This window comes from Onychostoma macrolepis, chromosome 21, assembly GCF_012432095.1.
Source record: "Onychostoma macrolepis isolate SWU-2019 chromosome 21, ASM1243209v1, whole genome shotgun sequence".
In the NCBI taxonomy this organism is placed as follows: Eukaryota; Metazoa; Chordata; class Actinopteri; order Cypriniformes; family Cyprinidae; genus Onychostoma; species Onychostoma macrolepis.
In genome coordinates, this window is record NC_081175.1 from 6,994,705 (window position 1) to 7,018,172 (window position 23,468).

General features: G+C 38.0%; 2 protein-coding genes across 3 annotated transcripts in view; one reads left to right on the forward strand and one right to left on the reverse strand.

Moving 5' to 3' along the window:
- klf5l (Kruppel like factor 5 like) overlaps positions 1-23,468 on the reverse strand; it is a 124,226-nt gene that overhangs the window by 70,293 nt on the left and 30,465 nt on the right. For both annotated transcript variants that reach the window (XM_058758864.1, XM_058758862.1), the window contains exon 2: positions 17,444-17,552. The gene's annotated coding sequence lies outside the window, so the exon portion shown is untranslated. The remainder of the gene's footprint in view (positions 1-17,443; positions 17,553-23,468) is intronic.
- Positions 2,337-5,114, forward strand: pou4f4 (POU class 4 homeobox 4). The gene is made up of 2 exons (XM_058758865.1): positions 2,337-2,648; positions 3,089-5,114. Exons 1-2 carry the CDS (start codon positions 2,529-2,531, stop codon positions 4,004-4,006), a joined length of 1,038 nt encoding a protein of 345 aa, XP_058614848.1. The 5' UTR covers positions 2,337-2,528; the 3' UTR covers positions 4,007-5,114.

The window sequence follows — 23,468 nt, forward strand, 5'->3', positions numbered from 1 at the left end:
CACGTCCTTAAGAGACGCACTGTACAGTCAAATACAGCAGATTATTCCTGAGTTCCAGTCACTCCATGAAAATGACAAATTAAGAATATTACTTGAAGGACCTGCTTCCTCTTTGGTGGCACAACATATTTATAAACGCCACAAACTAAGAAGTAAAGAGTGAACACATCTGCATTAGTAGTACCATTAATGTTTATATAAATATATGTATAGATGTATTTTACATGTATTTTGTTTTGTTTAGTTTATTTATGGATGTATATTATATGTATTTTTGTTTTGTTTTTATTCTGCTATGTACAATGCTTTGGCAATATGTATCTAAGTATGTCATGCCAATAAAGCAATATGAACTGAATTGAATCTATATTTTGAACCAATGCGGTTCAAGCTACTGATTTTGTAGTAATTAGTAATCTAGTAATTATCTCCAACAATGCTTAATAAAATTGTAGTTGTGTTGTGGGTTTTGTCATTGTATGGGAAACGCACCCCAGATCTTTGCTTTTCTAATTTTATATATATATATATATATAAATATGATAGAAAATAACAAACAGTCTCAACACCTCAACTTATCATCTGGAGTAGGAATCCTAACAGCCAATACCACCAATTCCCCATTTCAGCATTAATATTCATTGAGGAAAATGTTCCATTAGCAATAATCAAGCACTTCCCCAGGCTTGTTTGCAGAAAACTCATCAGGAAAATGACTGCGACTCAGTGTCGGCAGTCTGACAGAGAAAGAAGGAATGACAGGAAAAGAGGGAACGACTCAATAGATTCAACAAGTATGGCTTGTATCATCTCGGCTGCATGTCTATCTCTCTATCTACATGTATAAGCTCACGCTTTGAGCCCTCTTCTCTTTTCCAGACTGCCTCTCTCTCTGTTCTGTCACTTTTGCTGTGCCTCTCTGTCCGTCCCTCAGCATTTGGAGTCCCCAGTGACAGTGGTTGCTGGGGGAGAGATGGCAGCATTGATGCATATTTGATGAGCGGGTGCCAAGGCCTTGCCGGAGAGCAAGGCACGAGGGGACGATGTTGCTATCTGCGTCTGCATCTCAGGTTTCTGAGTCACACTCGCAGAGACTCCTTCTTCTATTGTGGGCCTTTATTGTCCGTGACTGGGGTTTCAGCACCAATTAGAGTGATAGATATGTGGGTTCTATACAAGCCAAAGCTGAGCAGCTTGCATGCACTACCAAAACTTGCGCAACGCACAACCCACTTTGAAGAAGCGCTGATCAAATAGTCAAGTTCCAATAATGAAGTTCCCAAGTTAGCAGCTTCACTGTGTGAAGGGTAATGTGATCTATTCACTGAACCAAGACTTTTTATCTACTGCAAGCATTTGGTTGTTTTTTTAACCACACTTTTTCTTTAATTCATTCATTCATTCATGCAAATGGATAGTGGCACCAGCATTTAATTTGTCAGAGGTATTTGATTGACTGCTTTCATATGTTTGACCTGTGTTTTTTTTAATCAATATTTAATTGTACATGGGCTCTTATCATCCCAGCCTATTTATGCTCTATTTGAGAATCCATATTGTGGTGCATACCACAAAGTAAATGAACAATAATTAATTCATGTACCAAATTGTTAAAGCTGGCCACATGAAGAAAAAAAAGTCACTTGCTTCACACAACACAACACAAAATTATCTTAATTAATAGAAATATTTAGAACTTGTATATATTCATTCATTCATTCATTCAAAGAATGATAATACATAGATTTTTAATTATAATATATACAGCCAAAATACCAATGATTATTACATTTATTTGAGCATTTCTTTTTTTATCCAAAGTGATTTCAAAGCGTCTGTTTACGGACATTTTATCAGTTTGTGTGACAAACAATGATAAAAGTTAATAAATTAGTAAAAATGTATAAAAAGAAAAATATATGATAACATTTATAGTAAAAAAATGTGCAATAACATTTTTAAAAAGTGCTAATTGCAATTTTATGTTTGAATCTTTAAACTATAATTTACCACGATCCTAACAATATAGAAATGGTGACAGACATTTAAACTAAGAGCATGTGCACATACAGATCGCAGTCTTGAATACAACCAATCTAGCGCAACATGTCAAAATCACAGCACCAATGAAAACACACCATGAGAGTTTCAGAGCTAAAGCCACGCCTTCTCTTGCCCAAGCGCACACGATGGGGGACGAGACCAGAAACTCCAGAGGCGTGTTCACATCCCAAACTTACCAATAACATTTAAGGGTACTGTAATAGTAGTTGGGCGGGACCTGTACCTATCTAGGCGGGGCTAAAGGAGACAGCGTTATATTTTAGGTGCCTGCGTAAATTCCTACTGTATCACAGACATTGACAGCTCGCACCTGGCTACTGCTCAGACAGAAAAGAAGACTTCTCAGGCATAGCTTTCCACATTTACCATCCAGATTATCCTTGTTCTTCAAGGTAGACACTCTGCTTGGGCCGAAACGGAGGTAAACGAGGAAGACGTGAAACGACCCTCTCACCTCTGCCATAATGATGTCCATGAATAGCAAACAGCCCTTTAGTATGCATCCGATTTTGCACGAACCTAAATACACACCTCTACATTCCAGTTCTGAGGCTATCCGACGAGCATGTTTGCCCACGCCCTCGGTAAGTTCAATATTTCATCTGTGTTTCTTGTTTGCAATTCATTATCACTGCAGTCATTTGCATTTTAATCGTAGCGGTTAAAAAAAGTAGCTGCTTTAAAAAAGTGCATCGGTTTTGTTGGTGTAAATTCAGCCTCTTTGAAAAACTGTCGCCCAAAAATAACTCTTGCACTTTTATATTTATTTTAATACGCTTTTAAACAGATTATTAGACACTTTCCAACACAAGAGCAGCAATTTATTTAGAAATTAGCCATCATTTGCGTAGCCATTTTAATGCCGCTTTATGTGATTTGCAAAAAAGTGTCTCAATTCTATAAAACTTTTTATTGTAAAAACAAAACGCAGGCTGTACGTTTTCTTTACAATTTGGCAGCTCAAAACTGGCAGGCTGGAATTTGAATTTGCCATTGATACTTACGCTTGCTCTCTGTCATGTAGCTGCAGGGTAACATCTTTGCCGGCTTTGATGAGACCCTGCTCCAGAGAGCCGAGGCGCTGGCGGCGGTGGACATCGTCGCTCAAAAGAGTCATCCGTTCAAGCCAGATGCCACCTACCACACCATGACCACCATGACGAGCATGACCTGCACGCCCACGTCTTCTTCTGGGCACCTTCATCACCCGTCTGTGCTGACCTCTCACCACCATCATCATCCCCACCACCAGCCGACGCAGGGCCTGGAGGGCGACCTGCTCGACCACCTCACCCCCGGCATCTCTATCGGAGGCATGCCGGGCTCCGACGTTTGCTCCACCGCTTCCCACCCGCATTCACACATGTCAGCAATCAACCACATGCAGCATCACCACCCGCAAAGTATGAACATGCACCCCCACAGCCTGGGCTCGCACACCTCTCTGGGCGGCGGTGGAGACTCCGAGCCTGATCCGCGGGAGCTGGAGTCTTTCGCCGAGCGCTTCAAGCAGAGGCGGATCAAACTCGGGGTCACGCAGGCCGACGTGGGCTCGGCGTTAGCCAATCTTAAAATCCCTGGGGTCGGCTGCCTGAGCCAGAGTACTATCTGTCGGTTCGAGTCCCTCACTTTGTCCCACAATAATATGGTGGCCCTTAAGCCTATCCTGGAAGCGTGGTTGGAGGAGGCAGAACGGGCTCAGAGAGAGAAAATGGCCAAGCCGGAGATTTTTAGCGGCGGGGACAAAAAGAGAAAACGCACTTCTATCGCTGCTCCAGAGAAGCGGTCGCTGGAGGCTTACTTTGCCGTGCAGCCCAGACCCTCGTCGGAGAAAATCGCAGCCATTGCCGAGAAACTGGACCTGAAAAAAAACGTGGTCCGCGTGTGGTTTTGTAATCAAAGGCAAAAGCAGAAACGGATGAAGTTTTCGGCTACGCACTAGGCCAGAATGATGTATTTAAATAAACTCAACCATCAGACATAAGAGTGAATAGAACCGACAAAACTCTTCGAGGCTGAGGCGAAACGCTTCCCACGCTGGAAATGGAATGGGAGCTGGGCGGCAACATCCCAGAGACAGAAAGTGTGCCAGAAGTTTGTCGTGACAAAATGTCAAGAACAACACGCTCTGGAAGACGGGGGACGAGAGGAAAACCAACACCAACTAAACGTTGCAATTATTGTACAAATCGAGAATTGAATAATAATGATTATTCTCTTAACTCAAAACAACTCTTTTATATTCATCTGTGTACATATCTGTGAATACACTGCACCTCTTTGTGTGAAGAACGCATCAAAATTCTTTTTTAAGGATGAAAAGAAAGAAAGAAAGATAAAAACGCTGTTGTGCAAAGATGTCCCATTCTAGAAACTTTAGTGTTATTCTATATGCTCCAGAAGAAAATCATGAAGGTTCTGCTGTGATCCATTGCATGGTTTTACAAGGCGTTAAGTGTTCATTTATCGTTGGAATTTTCCATTCATTTTGATGTATTGCAATAAGAGAGAACACGCACAGGCGAACGCACGTACACACGGACATACTTAATATACTTTTCTGTGTCTACCTCATGATTCCTGACGTCTTGACACATTCATGGTCATTTTGGAAATAGGGCATAAAACTAGACTTTTCATTTTTGACACATTTTGGGTAAAATAGATAGAAAACACGAAGCGTTGTGTGTTGCTACTAATTTCACTTCAACGATGCTTTGACAATCAAATTATTTAAGAATTACTTTGTGACTAGCCCCTTCTACTGTACGTCCTCACTTAAATTATTATTAATATAATTATTACTACACTAAGTTTGTAGATGGGAACATTTCATAACATATTCAGAGATTCATTGCACTTTGTAGATATGATTCCGATTTCTTATTTGTTTGGCCTATTTATATTTCTACGTTATTGATTTTGTTGTTTACTTATTTATTTGAGCTTAATTTATTTTGAATACCACACATGTTTCATTTGTGAAAGTGTGCTTAACTGTGTCTGTGTACGCGACAGAAATTTCAATAAACCATGCACGTCTTACCTCAGTTACTGCAGTGTGTTATGTTCCTGAACTTGCTTTATTATTCTTTATTTATTTTGCTTAATATAACAATAACTATCATATCGGTTTTTTTACGTATGAGATAATTTCAGGTAAACCAAAATGTACAACTTTCTTGATGATTGCTGTTTGCAACGTTCCTGTTGTTGCTGTCATTAGCCTATGCCTAATATAGCCTGCGCAACGCGATCATTTGGCGTGTATTATCGAATACACAGCAAACTAAAGAATTCGATTATCGTAATAGTAACGAATAAACTGATGATTCATTTTAGTAACGTCCCTGTAGTTTATTTAAATAATCGATAATATTTGTCCATGATGTTACCCCAGCTTGAACGAATTAAAACAAACCCTTAACATAAACATATAAAGTTTTACAAGCGCGATTAAATACATAATTTATGTATGAGGCAACTCATAACTTTATTAATGTTTCTGGTAGACCTATGTTACGCAATTAGTCGGGCATCATCACTGTAACAGGAAGACAAGTTCGCTTATTTCAAGAGTTGTCAAGTCCGGGATCACTCTGGCGTTCAGCAGGTGGTTTTGAGTCCGTAAAACTCGTTATTTATGAATAATAAATATGAAGTGTTATGATAGCCTACTATTGATTTTGCAAGTGTTTGTTAAGAGGAAGATATCCTATTGCTGAACTGATTGTTCATGTTGTACAACAACAGTTCTCATCCTTTCCTCTCGGAGATTAGTAAACTCAATAATTATCTTCAAATAAACTGGAATGTAAAACGTTTTTTAAAAGTCTGTCCGAATCAGTCTTAAAAACAAAGTGTGGCGAAAAAAACCCGAGATATTTCATTTTTTTTAAATTATTATTATTATTATTATTTTTATCGTTTGTAAAACAAAACATTATAATAACAAATATATAAATACACACACACACACACACACACACATATAAACTATTAAAAATGCTATAAAATAGACTATACATTTCTGAAAATATATATGAAGATTTCGAGTACTATATATAAATAATTAATCTATAGCCTATATAATAGGCTATAGAAGACACTTGCGCAAAAAGATTTGAGATTCTTATTAAAGTAGAAATCATACCAAAAAAAAAAAAAAAAAAACAACAACAAAAAACAGCGCTGCTTGTGCAGATGTGTGTGGTAAAGCCCATTCCCACGACAGTGTGCGTCAATTGTTTGATTTGAATAATGCACATACTGGAGGTCATCGTTTCTTTTTGCGTATCCGGCTGAATTTAAATGGCAAGAGACATGTTACGCAAATCAGATTCGTTCCGTCCCACGTCTTTAAAGATTGAAGGCAGTGGAAAATTTATTTGAGATTTTAAAAACGCATTTAATACAATAAGAACGATTGTTACTCTAATATTGTTGTTTTATCAGCATTAATCGTTTATTCATAGTGAAAGGAAATCACACTGGCTACAATTCTTTAATTTCTTGAAATGTGCGAGACAAATCTGGTATATGGTATTCAAATATGCCCAGAATTGAGGATTTGCATAGCTCTCACCAAATCATCTACATAATTCATCAACCGTGGAAGCCATGGAACATATAGACGTCAAATGTGAGGCAATATTTTCAATGTGGCACTGGTTACTTTATTTTGTAAAATGCAGCTGGAGTGAAAAATATGTGTAAGTGTATATAATTCCGCTCTTAGATTTACATTCCTCCCCATGGTTCCTTACAGTCTTGTGTTTTCCATGGAGCGGAAAGCGCATTTTCATAAATAGACCTTGGCCAAGCGCTGCGTATAAAATTTTAATGAAGCCAGAGTCTTGAGTGCAGCTCGACTGAGGGCCTTGGAGAATCAGCTCTCTGGTACATGACTATGGCTCCCTCTTTCCTCACAAACATTGCAGCAACAAGGCCCGTTCGACCGGCTCAGTCCATTGCTCGGCGAAAGAAGTATTCGCGGGCGTTAGCAGAAAGATTGAGAATCACTGCAGTAACGTTTCATTTATTTCTCAGACTTTAAGCCCCTGTCTTGTAGCCCGACTGTGAGCACGGACAGCGAGTAAATAAACTTCCCTCAGTGTTTCCATCCGCGTTGCGCGCTCCCCATGTTTTTATCCGCGTGTGCGCGCTCGGCGATCAGATCACACCTCCGGCACTGGAAGCTCTAAATCAGTACAATGCAATATTTATCAAGCGCGTTAATATATAAGCCAAATACAGCGTTCAAGATATCAGAGTTCTCACGTTGAGAGAAGCGCAAGCTTACCAAAGCGCCTAACGTGTGGTCTGAGCTGGTTTTTGATCGGCGTTTGGTGCGGATTTTGTGCTTAAAGATGCCTGATTATGAAAATAAGCAGTGGCGAAACTGTAACTGAAAATGAAGGTGACAGGGAGAGCAACTCAAATTGATCCTGACAAGGTGAACAAGGGAATCTTTGTAACACTTGCTGTCTTTGGTTTGAGTAGCAGCGGATTGAATATATAACGGTATAATTTGATCTCTCGTGAGCATGCCATAGGACAGACTGGAATAATGCGTATTCGACAAGAATTAAAACATGGGTGTTGTAATTAAGAATCTTGTATACTTAATCAAGCCTAATGAATGACTGAAGCAGCTGGAGATGATCAAAAGACACACCGAGAAATCTGAATATTTGGCACTGATACAAACTGACTGATAGACCATCAAAACAATCAAAGCTGTAATATCTAACTCTCATGCAAATTGGCTCTTGTCCAGCTTGTCTAAGAATGCTGTCACTGGTCAAAATTAATTATCAGTTTCATGTTATTTAGAGTTTTTTCATTTAAAATCAATTACAGGTCATACCAGACATTATTTTTCATGGTGTTGTCATATTATGCATGAATTGTATAATTTTACACATCAGAGTAAAACACATGGACACAATTCTGCTTACGTTTGTTATAGTTTTATTATGTTTAGATGTAATATGCAACAGAAACACTACTGTAAAATACGCAAATTAAGCTTTTATGATATATGTGCCATGAGCCAGATCCAGAATATAATAAAACGTAGTTAAAAACAATTATAGATTAAACACATTTAATAGAGGGATATTCTATTCATCCCTTGGGATAGAGGGCGAAGTGACAAGTGAGACTCTTGTAAATGTTTGATGGGTTTTGATCGGTTAAAATAAAATGTATAAAATAATGTTAGGAATGTCATGACTGTTTGAGTTGAGGACTACGTAGGCTTCCACTCTTGTAAAAACTATTTCGGATTTTTAAATATTATGTTCTTTGCTCTGTTATATGCAAATCAAATATTCTATAACGGACCAATAAACGTTCATCTAAACCCATGAACCTTCATCTTTTCTGAATATGATGTTTCATACGAATTTAAAAAATAAAGGAAAATCAACAAGTAGGCCTATTAAGGATAAACAAAAATGGAAAAATCTAACACAAAGAGATGCAGCTAAGACAAATGCATCCAGCCTTAAATTGCGTGTAAGCAATCTAAATAATAAAACGTAATCTAATAAAAATTCTCATTGGTTAAGATTTGTATTTATGCCCTCATTGACCCACGATGGATATTGGAGACTTCATGAGAACACACTAGAATCCGCACGCCTGCATTACGAGTGCTGAAGAGTTAAGGCGTGGGAAGCATGATTTTTTTATGACCATATATGCTGCTCCTCCGGTTTAGGATGCTTCTCCACAACAGAACGCGTGCTCATTCCGACACACAGCGGAACAGTTAGAGAGATAATAATAATAATAATAATAACACTAATTAATTAATAAAGTGCACTTAGGATATAACAAATCAAGAAATAATAAATGTGTGCCTTGAATGCAATGCAAGTCGCTTTGGATAAAAAAATTTAAATGTAAACTTAAGTACACAGAGACTGTTGTTTTTCCTACGTTACCAACAATTTATTAATTCAGTTATTTGTTAGGCAGTTTTCTTTACTGCTGCAGGGTTAATGTTCTATTTCTTCAGGACCACGGACAGCTCCTCGTTCAAAGTTAATTTCACAAAGCAGTGCTGAAAAAGTCTCAATTATAACATTATTCATTTTGTTCAATAATGTTAAAACAAACATCTCAAGGCAAAATCTCTCTATGTTACTTCGCTTGCGTAAATGCATTCTCGTATTCAAAAAATTGTCAGGACACATGCAGTGTTCTTAATAAATATCAAATAAGAAATATATATATATCTACAAAATGACCAAAAATAAACGAATTATATATTGTCTATATACATACACGTAAATAAATAACTGCATTATATTGTTAACAATCGAAAGTGACAACGAGAACGTCGATTAAGTATACAAAAATATGATAAAACAAATATATAATATATATCATTATTATTCTTCAATATGATGCTAATGTGTGTATTAGTTTGAGTATTAGGCCTAATGTTCGAAGTATAAATGTACCCAAATGTCAAAAAAAATCAAAAGGAGATCAGTTATTAGATCTATACGTCCATGCTGATGAAATAATTCCACTTCATATGCAAATCAAAACAGATAAAATGAGTTTCTCACATTTAATTCAAAGAAATATGTTCAAAGTAATGCGTATAAGCTTCTAATCATGTCCCATACATAATTTATTCTAAACTGACAAGATACCCTAGCACGGTCCGGTACTACAAAATAAAATCCCGTTTGTAGCCGGACACCAGTTAAACACATTCGTTTAGCTGAGGTACAAAATTAATGAAATTAAATACACTGACGGTGGATATTTTTGAAGATGCACCTCAAGTACATGCTTCGAAATTAATTCATCAAAGACTCTAGAGGTAACACGACAAGTTCTTAAAATATTGGCAAAACAAAGAGTTTAAAAATTAGAAAAAAAATAGGCCTACGTTTGTATTTCAAGTTTAAGGTTGCCATTTAACATAGACTTTCACTTATTAAGAATATAGTTAGTGTATATAAAAATAAAAAAATCCTTGATCAGTCTTCATAGACTGACTAGTGAGGGTGAAATAGTCGGCGGATGAGTGCTGTGCACGGACCACATTCTCTGCCCTACATTTCTGCACTTCCCTGTAGACAGGCCTCATGTCCGCCTGCTGCAGAACCCCGGCTTGAAGTGCAACGTTTTTTTGTATCGCCAATGAATAATGCAAGGCAAGAAGGCCAGCGAGTATACATTTAAATACCAATTTGCTTAACCAGTGTTTTCACTCTCCGCCAGCTCCACTCAGCCCAGTTATGGGGAGTTCGTGCTAGTAATTAAGAGCGAGGAAGGCAAATACCTTAACACGAGAAATATGATAATTAACGCAACCACGTTTTCTTCAGCAGAGCAAGATGTGCGCTTTTAGATTTACAGTATTTAAAAATAGCAGCGTGTTTGTTAACTGCAATCATTTTTTTTTAATTTAAAAGATATTAGCTATTTTCCTGAAATTTAAGATTTTTGTTTTTTTAAATTAACTAATAAAGGGAAAGTTGAAATGTTGCTATTAGATATATTCACTTTGTGCTATTTTCCTGTTAACTTAGATCTAACTTTAACTAACTAACTAACTAAATAAATAAATTATGAAGTTTACGGTGTTCATTTGATTGAATTACTGTCCCCATTATTGCCGTCACTATCACGGCAACCTTTTACAGAGCAAATTAGTTTAAATGAATAAATATGGAAAAATGACAGGGAAGCCCTATTTCTGCCAGACATAGTAAGAGTTTAATGATCAGAAATGTCATTTATTTTAAGATTATCAAACTGCATGATGGTCAGGATTTGATTGTTTTAATTCTGGATGTATGCATGTATGTATTTGTGTATGAAAATGTCAAATGGCTGCAAGCTACTTTTCGGGTTAGTAACTATAAGCATTATTCAAATATCCTCGAAAAAGTGTCTTACCAGTAAACATAATGTGACTTCCACACCATCATTTATTACGAAAATCCACTTGAATCTTGAAATTCTTATTCCAGGAAATCTAATAGATTTTATAACAAATTAAAGCGTGTGAAGAGGTGGTTTTTCAAGATTTCAAGTAGTTTCTGAGATTTTTCCCCTGAAATTTTCTCCACTGCATCAATAAAAACCGTAGTACAACAGTCTGTAAAATTTACTTGAACAAAATAAGACATTCCCCTGTAATATGAGTGTCAGAATAAATTGTATAGGCCTACTTATAAATAAATGCAGACTATACAAACCATTCTGTAACAGCGCCAAGCAATCAGGCCGAATCTGCAAATGCGGTCCTTTAATTATACACTGCAACCCCAAGCAAGTTTTATAGGAACGGTGATCAATTTAAACTCTGCTCTCCTCTTTCACACACATCTCTCGCTCGACTCTAACAGATAGGCGCAGCCAAATGTGCCATACAGAGTAAACACAGCCAGTCGTCCCTAACCAATTGTTATTCATAGAACGAATAAATATTTAATTCCTTCTAAGGATACCTTTTGTTAACAGAATTACCAACAAGCGTTCCACAATGAATTCACATTTTACCCGCGGCATTGTGGGGCCAGTGTATGCTTATACCTGTCGGTGTGTGAGGACAATATGCAATAATAAAAGAACCGAGTCGTGGGGGTTCCGTCCAGCTCTGACGGTGCTGGTATTCTGGAAACGCAGGCTATTTGTAGAAGGAACAGAACTCGAGGACGCCTCTAGCTGCTGGCCGCGTTGTCCTACACAGACGCTCGCTCTCTTTGTATTCACTCAGGCCATGAATAATGAATTGATGAGCGCTAATAAGTGCATCAACAGTCGGATTAATGAGCACGCTATCTATTAATGAAAATCAGCGATGACTAAAGGATTTGACGTTCTCTGTAATTACTCGAGCTCTGGGCATGTTTGGAGAGGAAATCATCAGCAATGCCTTCATTGTTTGTAAAAATGTATGTAGCTACACGATAAGTCCAGAGATACACTGCACAGATTTAAGACACACGAAACATGGCTAGACTATTGTGGCAGAGAGTTCTCAAAATCGAATGCCTGGATTGAGAATTACGGAAGAACGCAATGTGGAAATCAAATCTGATATGCAGACCCTTTAAAGATTTGACTAGACAGGATCCAGTTCATTTTAGTATTGTGTGTATTTGCTTGGACATCCACTGGAGATTTACTCAACGACCTGTTGAAGCCACGGAGAGCGCGAAAGTCTGTTGGTTTGCCATGAAAATTTAAACAGCCCTTGGCACACCTTTCCTGAATTTTGAGCGCGCTAATAAAATTCACCCTTTTGAAAAGACTAGGATTAGGCGTGCGGAATTCCCTGTGCATAATGGGGTATCACACAGAGGAGGAAACCCCCTTCAAATGTAGCATATTCAATACAAGGAGCTGAAATTGAGCGTTAATTGTCACTAGGTTAAAGCACCGCTTCAGTTTTGATTCCCCATTGCGTGCCAAACTCATTGAGGGAGATCAGTCTATTAAACATGTATTAGACTCAGCAAATTACAAACATCACCTTCGAGCAGTTTGGGAATTATTCAGTGACTCTCATGGAGCTGACTTGGAATTTTTGTTATTTTCGTCTCGCTATACCCAACATGGCCTTTTGGCGCCTCTGGAATGTGAGCTCAGTTAACAGTTATTCAGGTGTTTTAAAAACAATTAAGTTTTAGCAATTTATGGTCTGCATTTATAATAAAATGCATGTTCAGATGTAGCCTATGTTTCATTGAAGCATAGCCCAATACTGATTCCTTCTGTAGCATAACAATACCATTGTTACCTCAGGGAAAAACTACTTCAGTTCAGAGGACCTATTTTATATTTCGGCCCTGATAGCCTTCTGAGCAGCGTGCCAACATACTGTGCTGTTGAGCTATGGGTGTCCCGAGTTCGAATCCCAGCTGGAGGACTCCCCCCACTTCCCTTCCTGTCAACTCTAAACTGCCCTATCATTGCAAAGTCACAAAACTAAATAAATAAATACATTAAAAAAAAAAAATTAAAAAAAAGGAAGTAGATGTAGCCCCGCCCCCTTTCAGCGCTGCACACCTTGTCTCCGGTCTTCCGTTTGTATTTCCACAGCCTAAAGGTAAGGTCTTCAGAATTTATGGATGAACCACTCATTTTAAAATCTTCCCAGTCTACTGATATTTGTTATGACATCCGCTTTGAACATTACAATGCACTTGGTAAGTTTTGTTAACTCTACAATAAGTAAATTCACTTCACCAGCTAACTGCTACATATGGCAAATGCAAAAACGAAAGCTCAAAAAAAAACATTTTAAAGATGGCTGTGCACTGGTTTCTATGGCATCCGGTTTGTAGCAGGATAAATGTCTTTAGAGGAAAGCTACATGGGAGACCATAATAACCCATTAGATAACCCTTTTTAAATTTAATATTTATGTTTAAACTATAGACAAAGTGAAATTTTACTTTATTTATTCATTAAATATTTGTTTGTAAAGTATAGGTGAATTCTTAATTTAACACAGAGACTTGCAACTTATTCTGTCTTGCAATTTGTACTGTCATTTTGGAGGTAACGTATGATAGTGATTTCACCCGTAAATATAAATCCATGTTAAAACTTATGCAATTCTCCCTGTTTTACAATACTCCCTGTCTCCCCAACAAATAAGCACCTCACAGAAAAAGAATCAGGAAAAAGCAATGTTTATTTTGTTCTTATGAAATACTTAAGAGATTAACTGGAACATCCTACTGGTATAGCCCAAATTCCTGGTACTGAAGTGAAATCGCCTTAATTAAACCTAGGAATACTTCTGGTCACAGTGCCTTTACATTAACAGCAAAAGTAGGACCTCCATTACGAGAGCAGAGGGTGCATATTATGGTGGATTTAATATTAATGGATTTTATTAGCTTGACACTAGCATATTCATGAGAGTCTTCTAATGGAATCAAAAAAAACGAGAGCTAATGCTCAGTGGCAGTACTGATAAATGGATTCGCCATATCTTTCATTGGCTAATGTAGAGTCAAATCTGTTTCAGTGGTAATGTGACAATAATATGCCAAAAATCAGTCAGTCAGTCTGTCTGTCTATCTATCTATCAACATTATAATGTTAACATTAACATTACACATATTATATGCTGTTATGATTAATTAAAAACAGAAATTGTGTAATCATTCCACCTCCAAATTACAATTTAGCACTTTAAAGTGTAATGAAAAACACACCTCTTTTGTTCTCAAGAGGAACTCAAGTAACCTATAACTAAAGGTAAAAGTTTTTGGATGTGGATGCAGAGCAGGAGCTGTCTTTATGAGTTGTACCTTTGCTAGGCCATGAGATGGGGCTGCTGAAAAACACACATCCTTTTTTATCATCACGGGCCCCTGAGTGCACTAATGCATCTGACTATTAGCATGTTTTCCCGGATGCCACAGGCTAACGCCCTGCCTTGCCTTTGACATGTCAAAACTGATAACAGTCAAAGCTAGTCCTGCTACAAGTTTGTGTGTGTGGGTACTATACACTTCACAAGCTCCCACACTAAGCAAGGCCCATTTAAGTGCATAAAATGTGAGGAAAATTCCATCACGAAAATCCTGATGGAATTGGAGTCACACATATTGCGATCTGTATTGTACAGAAAAGATATTTAATTTACCTTAACAGGTAAGTCTATTGAATTTCATATTTAAAAAAAAAATCTTTGTGAGGTCAAAGACAGGCAGCGCTCATTCGGAAAATGAGGGGAAGAAGGGATAGATTTCCCCTTGCTTCATGAAGTTATGCAAGATTTATATTTGCTGAGAGTCAGCTACATTTTCAGTAAATATTTAAGGTCTCTTAGCTGGAGTGATCCTTTTGACAAAATGCTTATTCAGAAGCAGCAGAAATGTTACTAGATTTACAGATTCTGGTAAAAATTGTAATGTGAAAGTTAATAAAAAGAATTCACACACAATGCAATGTTTTGCGGATGAGCAGAACAACGAGTGAATAGTCTGCTTTGCATTTCTCATTTGTACTGCATGTAAACACTAGTCCTAGACAAACTGGAAAAAAGACCCTGCAGGTCTGATAGCGGGTGAACAGCTAAGCAATGAAAGAGGGAGCATCTGGCCCTGTGAACACCCATCAGGCTTTCAAGCTTTGTTACTCCACACCAACGGCCAAGATGTAGGGTGTACAGGAGCGGAGAAGAAAGCGAGGACGGTAAGCCTCAGAGAAGGTGGTGAGCAAGTCGTGGAGGCTTCAGAGAAAACGGAGAGCGAGACTATGAGTGAACCAAATAAAAATTCCCTTTACCTTTCCCTTGTACTCCCAGCCCCATTATTTCTCCTGAGTTACTTTCTTCTGAAATCACCCCGAGGCTGAGCACTCTCCTGGGTGGCTAGCCTGAAGCCAGCCTTGTTTTCACATACTGGTAATAATTTCACTGGTGGAGAACGAAGGCTTTTAAAAGATCATCCCCCCTTCTCCACCTCGTCATAGCCAGAGTCTGTTCGGTGCAGCTCCGCACACTTCAGTCCGCATCGCACGCGCCTTTAGATGTGAACCCGCACCCCCTGTTCTGACCAACTCTAGCCTCATAGCCTCACTCCAGCTCTCATTCAGAACGTGATCAGTCGCTCTTCAGCTCCCCGAGATGCTCCTCCAAAGCCCTTCATCAGAACCGTGGCTGCGTTGTCCAAAAAGAGAAACCAAGACAGGCAGTCAGGGGGGTTGATCTTGGGTCTTCAGTGGATTCATGCATTTTGTAACGATACAGCACAGTCTGCTGTCCAATTTGAAGCTGCCGCCTTCCGTATGCGGTTTTATGCCTCCGCCTGCACATCAAGTCTTTTCTCCTGACATGATTTTTTAATCTTGCCTTATCCACCATCCACTGCAATCTAGGCAGAGGGAGTTTGAGTCCTGCAAACTGGAGTGTTCTGTAATGGGCTCAGCGCCAGCGGCTAATAAAGTGGAACAGTGGCTCAGTACTGCCTTAAATTAAGGAACTTCCAACATACACTGACTCTTCATCGGGCGTTGAATGACTGGGTATGACGAATCTGTAATTGGCTTCGTAGATAGACAATTGCGTTTCCTTCACCTCTAATTGTGGAACATCAGGTAACGGAGGCCTGCTGCGACTGAAACGTGAGTCTTTTTGGCATCCTAGAGCGGATCAACATTAGGGACAAGCATTGGGGGACTGATCACTTTCAAGACACACAGTCGACTGAGCGATTTGTGTCACACAAATGCGTATTGATCTTCCTGCATGTTCCACGACACTAGCTAGCAGCACGGACAGGTATCTGCTGCTGTCCTGCCACGGAAAGAAAGATCTTTTATTTAGCTGCTGCTGCAACCCGCTCCCGCTCATGAATTATGCAGCTGCAGGCCCCTGTAACAAGCTCCAGCTCAACTCTACACCTTGTGTGTGGCTTAAAATATAGATAAAAGCTGAACAGTGAGCTACAAACGTAGTGTTTTTTTTCTCTACTCAGGACAGAAGAAAGCCAGTGGAGGGAGAGGTCCACGGCAATTAGAGGAGGCTTGAGCACAACACGTCTGATTCGCTTCTTTCCCCCCGTTTGCTTCGGAGGGAGTAAATACGCTCACTGAATGAATCAAACGAAATCAACAACAGCAGGGAGAAGCGCTTTAGTCTGATGTTGCAAGTGTGCACATTGTACATGTCGGTGATATGACTCCAATCATGTTATGCAACAGCTGCCGAGTATCAGCTACACAGAAAAGTAGTGTGAGGTCTTGGTAAACATGCTGCGCCTAAAAGGATATAATACATCTTGCAAATGAGGAATGCCAGAACAGGGGAGGCCTGAACCTTGTTTCTTTGATTTTGCAGTTTGGAAACACTGACAGCACCATTTAGGTGGGTACTGTTTTTTAACACCACCAGAGGCAACGCAGTGTTGTTTGCTAAAAGCACATTCCAGAGACATGATTGCTTGTGACATGTTATGAAAAAGATGCAAAAGTCTTTACTTTTGTGGAGCACTTTTCGACTTAAGCAAGTGTGCAAACTTCTGGCTATGACAGCTGAGGGTTGATCATGATAGCTGACACTAGTAGGGCAAAATGATTATCAGGTAATTCTTATATTCAAGCAACCTGTAGGATGATACAAACACATCTTTGACAGCGTCTCAACAATAGAAAAATAACTAATCTAATCACACAGATAAAGTTACCTGACACTCACATGGCAAAAAATTCTACCAGCTATCAATGAATGATGCTAATGTTAATGTTAAGAAACACACACACATACACAGAAACACACTTTGAGTAATCTACTTTGAGCTGTTGTTTTCTAGCGAACAATTAACAGAAACTATCAAAAAGTTTGACCTATTTGTATAAGTATAAGTTATATACAGGGTACCTGAAAGAGTAGAAGTCTTCTCGGAACTTCAGTGCAGAATATTTCCTTCGCTACACTCTTCCCTCAACTTGATAAACAGCACTGGGGATCTTCTCTTCGTAAATGAATTCTGCGGATGAATAATGCATTGCTAAGCAATTAATTCACATTGATGACTCATTTATTTATTGATTACCCCCTGTGTAATAATGGAGAGGGTTAAACGTCAATCAGACAATATCAGAGGCCCTCACAAGCACATCAGAGGAAGTTGTTAATTTATTAAAGAAATAAACTGTAGGGGCAAACCTACCAAATCTGCTAGGGAAAAAAGTGAATTGCATTAATACAAGTTAAATGGATAATTTTTTTTTACAGGAAGTGCAAATGAAGAGAATAAATAGCATTCTATAAGATCATAGTAAAAAGTAATGCACAAAAATTTGTTAACATTGAATGTGTGATGTTTTATTTTATGATATAGAATATGTGACTGATTTCTTCCTATTAACTGCATTCGCAAAGATGTTAACATGTTGGAGAAACATCAAATTATAAAAAAGTTTAAAAAAAATAAATAAAATTTCCTTTTTGTTTGACTTTTTTATTCCTCATTTTGGTGCAAAATAGTGTGATGAGTCAAGAGTAATTTGTCAAGCAAAACTTCAGGATTGTATGCTTTTAAAAGAATTTTGAATTAACCACCACATCTTTTAAGTGTTTTTCGTCCATCCCTCTCCAAGAGCGACGTTGAAACACAAGCCATTTCAAATTGCTCCAGCACTGGTTTTCACATACAATTATAACAATTCAGTGCTAGAGAAAGGCATGTTCAAAGGCAGAGCAATATCATAGGGACACTGGACCGACACCATTTGATCAGCATGGCAGCGGACTTCCAGCGAGATGCTCTAAATCAAATGCTAATCTAAAATCTGTGCTACCAGCTTCTGCTCCAGCCCAATTGTATCATACAAACCAAAACTGATTTAAGGGTTGTCACTTGGGCAACATCGTCAAGCACTTAAAGCATTTTTTTCTATTTCAAAGCAGCCAGAAACCGTCCAGATGTGGAGCTGCACCGCTGGGACGCCGACCATACACCAATCTGTCACATTGACAGTGGAGCACATAAGTGGGCTCAACAAGCCAAGTCCCAGATCCTCCCCCTGTGGGCCGAACAGACAGCTCTGATGCACTGAATCCATTAGTGTGGGCTTTATGTGCAGAAGAGCAACAACCACTGGCCTCAAAATGTAAACTAATATTATTGGTAGTTTAAAAAATATTTTTTTTTTTATACAGTTCTCAAGTAGAACTTTTGGAAAATGTTTTAAGTTACACCTACATGTTACATACACTCACATGCACTGCTATTTTAATATTATTTGTATACTAATTTAGTTTTCATGATTATTTTCAAATAGCCATTTGTATATTTTATATTTACATTTTAGAAGTCATTTTGTTTATTCTTATTATTTTAAATATTGATATACGTTTCATTTTTTTCATTTTAGTTCAGTTTTATTTTTGTTTATTTATAGTTAGTAATTTTATTAATTTTAAAATTAAACATATTTCAGTTAGTTTCCAAGGCAACACTTTTAATTTTCCTTTAGTTTTGTTTATTTTTTCATCTAATATTTATATTTTATTTCAGCTTCACCTCTATTAACCCTGCTCACATAAGATGAAGACACTAGTCTCAGTAATTCGATAAAAGTATATTTATATTACATGGAGCGGGTCATCATATGGGGGTGGCTATTTTGAGATCATATGACCAGCTTACTACCGCTCACTTTCCTTTTATTGGATGGATTCACTTGCAGAATAAATAACCTTGGAAAACTAAAAAAAATAAATAAATTTTTACAATGGCAAAGACATAAAACTTTAGCAAGATGCTTCATCCACTCCACTAGGTGTCAGAATATATGACAAAAGATCCATTATGTCAGCAAGTGAAATATTAAAATAATAATAATAACAACTGTTCACCTTTAAAAGTAAGATGTTTTGTTTAATATGACAACTCACAGTCCCTTGGTCACAGGTATCATTTGCTTTACTTTCAGGGTTGACTCTTGTTTTGCTTTCAGTCCTTCATTTCATTCCATGTCTATTCACTAGTTTGCTTTGTCCATCAACATGCTTTCCACTGCCACACACACATACAAACAAATGCACACTTTTTCTGACCACCCCGCACTGTGTGGTCTGGAGTGGAGGCACGGCCAGCCCAGTCACCTGAAGCAACACTGCTTGCGCTGAATTATTAATCGCTAATATCATTATGTAGTCACTACTTGTCATAACAATCTAGGCAGGCACAGAGAAACTCAATCTGCTGTGGCCCATACAGACAATGCCTATTAATTATTGATATAGACTAATTGGCTACAGGATTTGTGGGGCACAGTTACTTTTGTTCCTCTCACTGCTTGTGCTGCTCCTTCAAGAAACAATATTATCAGAGGCCAACCTCCCCATCGCCCCCATGTCAGCAAATTAGCTGCCGTGTCGTTCCCCTCTCCCCCTCCCAACCGCCTTTCTTCTTATGCTCTTTCACAGGATTTATGATTCATTCTTCAAACTTTAGCCACTCTGTGGATGTGCAAGGGCTGATTCAGACAAAAAATTATGTAGGTTTGTGTGATGTAAGACATTAATAAAATGTCTGTCTGCTGAGCTATATTTAACTTTAAAACTGAGACAAGTTATATTTAAGCAGGTTTTTGTGTGTGTGTGTGTGTGTGTGTGTGTGTTTGTGTGTGAGACTCTTATAAACAATAAAGTAGATAGGTCTGGGAAATATTGTGAGCCAAATTCATGTTTTGCTGTATAATTAAACTGTGTTAGCATTTTACTTACTTACTCGATAGCTCCGACTTCCAATATTTCTAGTTTTGTTAAGCACTATGATTAGATAACCTGCTTGAATACTCTGAAACAGAATTGTTTTACAAACTGTATGCAGAACTAAATTCCTACATGCAAAGTTAGCAGTTAATGTTCTTGAGGACCATGCATGATTATCAAACCCTCAAAATAGCATAAAATATTTACACAGGACAGTTGCATGTTTATTACAAATAAACAGCACTAGTTTTGCATGTAACTTAACAAAACTTTACCAATTCTAAAAAAAGCAGCAACTCCACTACCTCGTCTTCAAAGACATGAGATATTGACCTTCTGGCTTTCTCAGCAGAAAAATAAAATATTCTACACAATACTCGCTTTCCTCCACATGTTGTTCAACGAAGCACCAGACATGACCAGCCTGGCCAATCAGACACCCAAACCTTTCGGGAATGATCCTATGACAGTGTGAAGGAAAGAGATTTATAGAGAGCAATAGAAATAAAATGATACAATGAAACATTCCTTCCTGCAACATTAGTATAATTATAGACTAAACCTTATAGCATTTCTTTTTATAAATGATCTTAATGGCTCAAATATATCTAAAAATGTTAATGGTCCACATCATCTGGACACCGCAAGTTCGAATATAGTTTGTGATATTTTCTAATCCTGTTTGTTAATTATTTCCTGACCTCTCTCTACATTAAAATTATTTACCATTTACTACTATTTATTCATCGCCGTAAATGTTTATGTCAGACCAGGTCGGAGTTAAACTGTGTGCTTGACGCACAGTTTGTGGTCACCAGTGGATCAGAGCCCTCCTGCTGAGTGACTGCCTTTACAAAGCTGCCAAAAGATGAAGAAGGCCTCAGATGTTGAGAAGCAGTAGCTGATGTGAGAAATAGGCCAAAGCGACAATCTCCTACTAACCCTGGGTTAAACAGTCTCCAAGTAGTAGATCACAATACAGTGAAATGCAGTCTGATACATAGTAGTTACAATATTTAAAGACTGTCAGAAATAGGACAGAGTGCATTTTTAATGAATCAAGTCTTTCTGAAAAATTAAAGCTTTATACAATAGTATCATCACCCAAGACTTCAGATCTCATCTTGTCATTGTCTTGCCTTCTCAGGTCATACTTAAAGGGACAGGGTTACTATGTGAACATAGACATTCATGATTTGTGGAGTCCCACAAGGTTCAATTTTTGCACCACTTCTGTTGCAAGTTGTATATGGTCCTACTAAGCCAAATAATGAGAAAGTACCAGATTGCTTCAGATGACACACAGATTTACATAGCCTTATTTCCTAATGACTTCCTGTGCCAATGCATTGATGGAATTAACACGTGCATGTGCCAAAACTTTCTTCAGCTAAACAAAGAGAAAACTGAAGTCACTGCTTTTGGAAACAAAGACAAAATACTCAAGGTGAATGTAGTCATTGACTCTAGGGGTCTAACAACAAAAAAATCAAGTCCAGAATCTTGGTGTGATTTTTGAGTCTGACCTTACAGTTTCAGTAGTCAAGTCAAAGCATTAACTGCAATATTTAGATGTTTTATTTCCAGTCAAGACTTGGAGAAACTTGTCCATGCTTTTATCACCAGCAGGGTGAAATATTGTAATGGACTCCTCACTGAACTTCCTAAAAAGACCATTAGAAAGCTGAAGCTCATCCAGAAAGTTGCTGTCAGGATTCTGAGCAGAACCGGATAATCTGAGCATATCACAGGCTTCCAGTTACATTTAGAATTGATTTTAAAGTACTACTACTTATTTATAAATCAATTACTGGCCTAGGACCTCAATACATTGTACATATGCACATCTAATATAAACCTAAATGAACACTCAGATCATTAGGATCAAGTAAGAAAGAGTTCACTCAAAACAAGGAGAGTCTGCATTTAGCTATTATGCCACCCGAGCAGACACCAGTTTCCAGAAGAGACCAGATGTGCTCCAACGGTTGCCATATTCAAATCCAAACTATGCATTTAATGAATGAGCACTGTGCTAAATCTGGTTGATGGCATTGTATCTTTTGAATTAAGCACTTTGAATTACCATTGTATGAAATGTGCTATATAAATAAACCTGCCTTGCCTTTACAAGCTCTTGAGCTTGACCACTTAAGTGACAAAACAAGAAACCACCTAAAGTAGACAGACAGACAGACAGACAGACATATAGATAGACAGAATCATGATATTCTCCTTTATTTACTGCATTAAAGGAATATCCTGAGTTTTCTTTCATCAGAATTTGTGGCTTAAAAATTAATTGACTTGGCATTTATTCTTCTTCTTCAAAAAGCAAAACTTTATGTCACAGTGAGCCCATTTAAAATGTATAGCCACAAGATATAAACTATACATCTTAACATAATTTTGATTTAAAAAGAATTATTACTATCCTTTTCAGAAAATTATATTTTATGGTTGTCAACATTATTCCACAAATGCTTTCTTTGAGCTTAACTTGCAATAAACCTGGAATATTCCTTCAATAATAGATTACAAAAATATGCATACCACATTTTTTTGTGGCATTGATTGTTTGTTCAATGGAGGTCATGACAGTCAAAGACTAATAGTACATTTGATATTGTATTAAAACAATTTATGTACTGATCTGGAATACTGATATAGCAAGACTCCTTCAACGGGACGTCCTGTCATGCACCCATGCCCTGTCCCCTTAAAAAAAAAAAACACTCTACATCTCTTCCAAACCAGACTAAGCAAACATAAGGGCCCCCCTCCAAATGATGTGCAAATTCCACCCTCTGGTCCCCCAATGGAATAGCCATGTCACAATAAAAAGCCTTTCCTTTTGCTAATCTGCTTTTTAGAGCTCCATCACAAAAGCTAATTTCCATAATCGAGTCGACAGGTGTGGAAAGGGTGAAAGAGCACAGGCTAAGGTAGAGAAGAGAAAGGTGAAAACAGAGTCGGGGGACAAGTGCAGGAGGGGTGAGAGGAAATGGATGTGGCGGTGGAAAGTGAGCGCTCTATTTTCACTCTTTTTTTTTTTTTTCGCTGCTCCTGAAGGATCATGGGTTTTGGTCACGAGGGCTTGATTAGAGCTGACAGTCACACCTGCCACCTCCCCTCCATCAGTCTGCAATTACCACTCAGGTCCCGGTCCCAAGGAACTGGT

What these genes read in the sequence shown, in the direction of transcription:
- pou4f4 (XM_058758865.1), top strand. Translation starts at nt 2,529, where the DNA reads ATGATGTCCATGAATAGCAAACAGCCCTTTAGTATGCATCCGATTTTG. An exon ending in CATGTTTGCCCACGCCCTCG is followed by an intron (nt 2,649 to 3,088) that starts GTAAGTTCAATA and finishes TCTGTCATGTAG; the next exon opens with CTGCAGGGTAACATCTTTGC.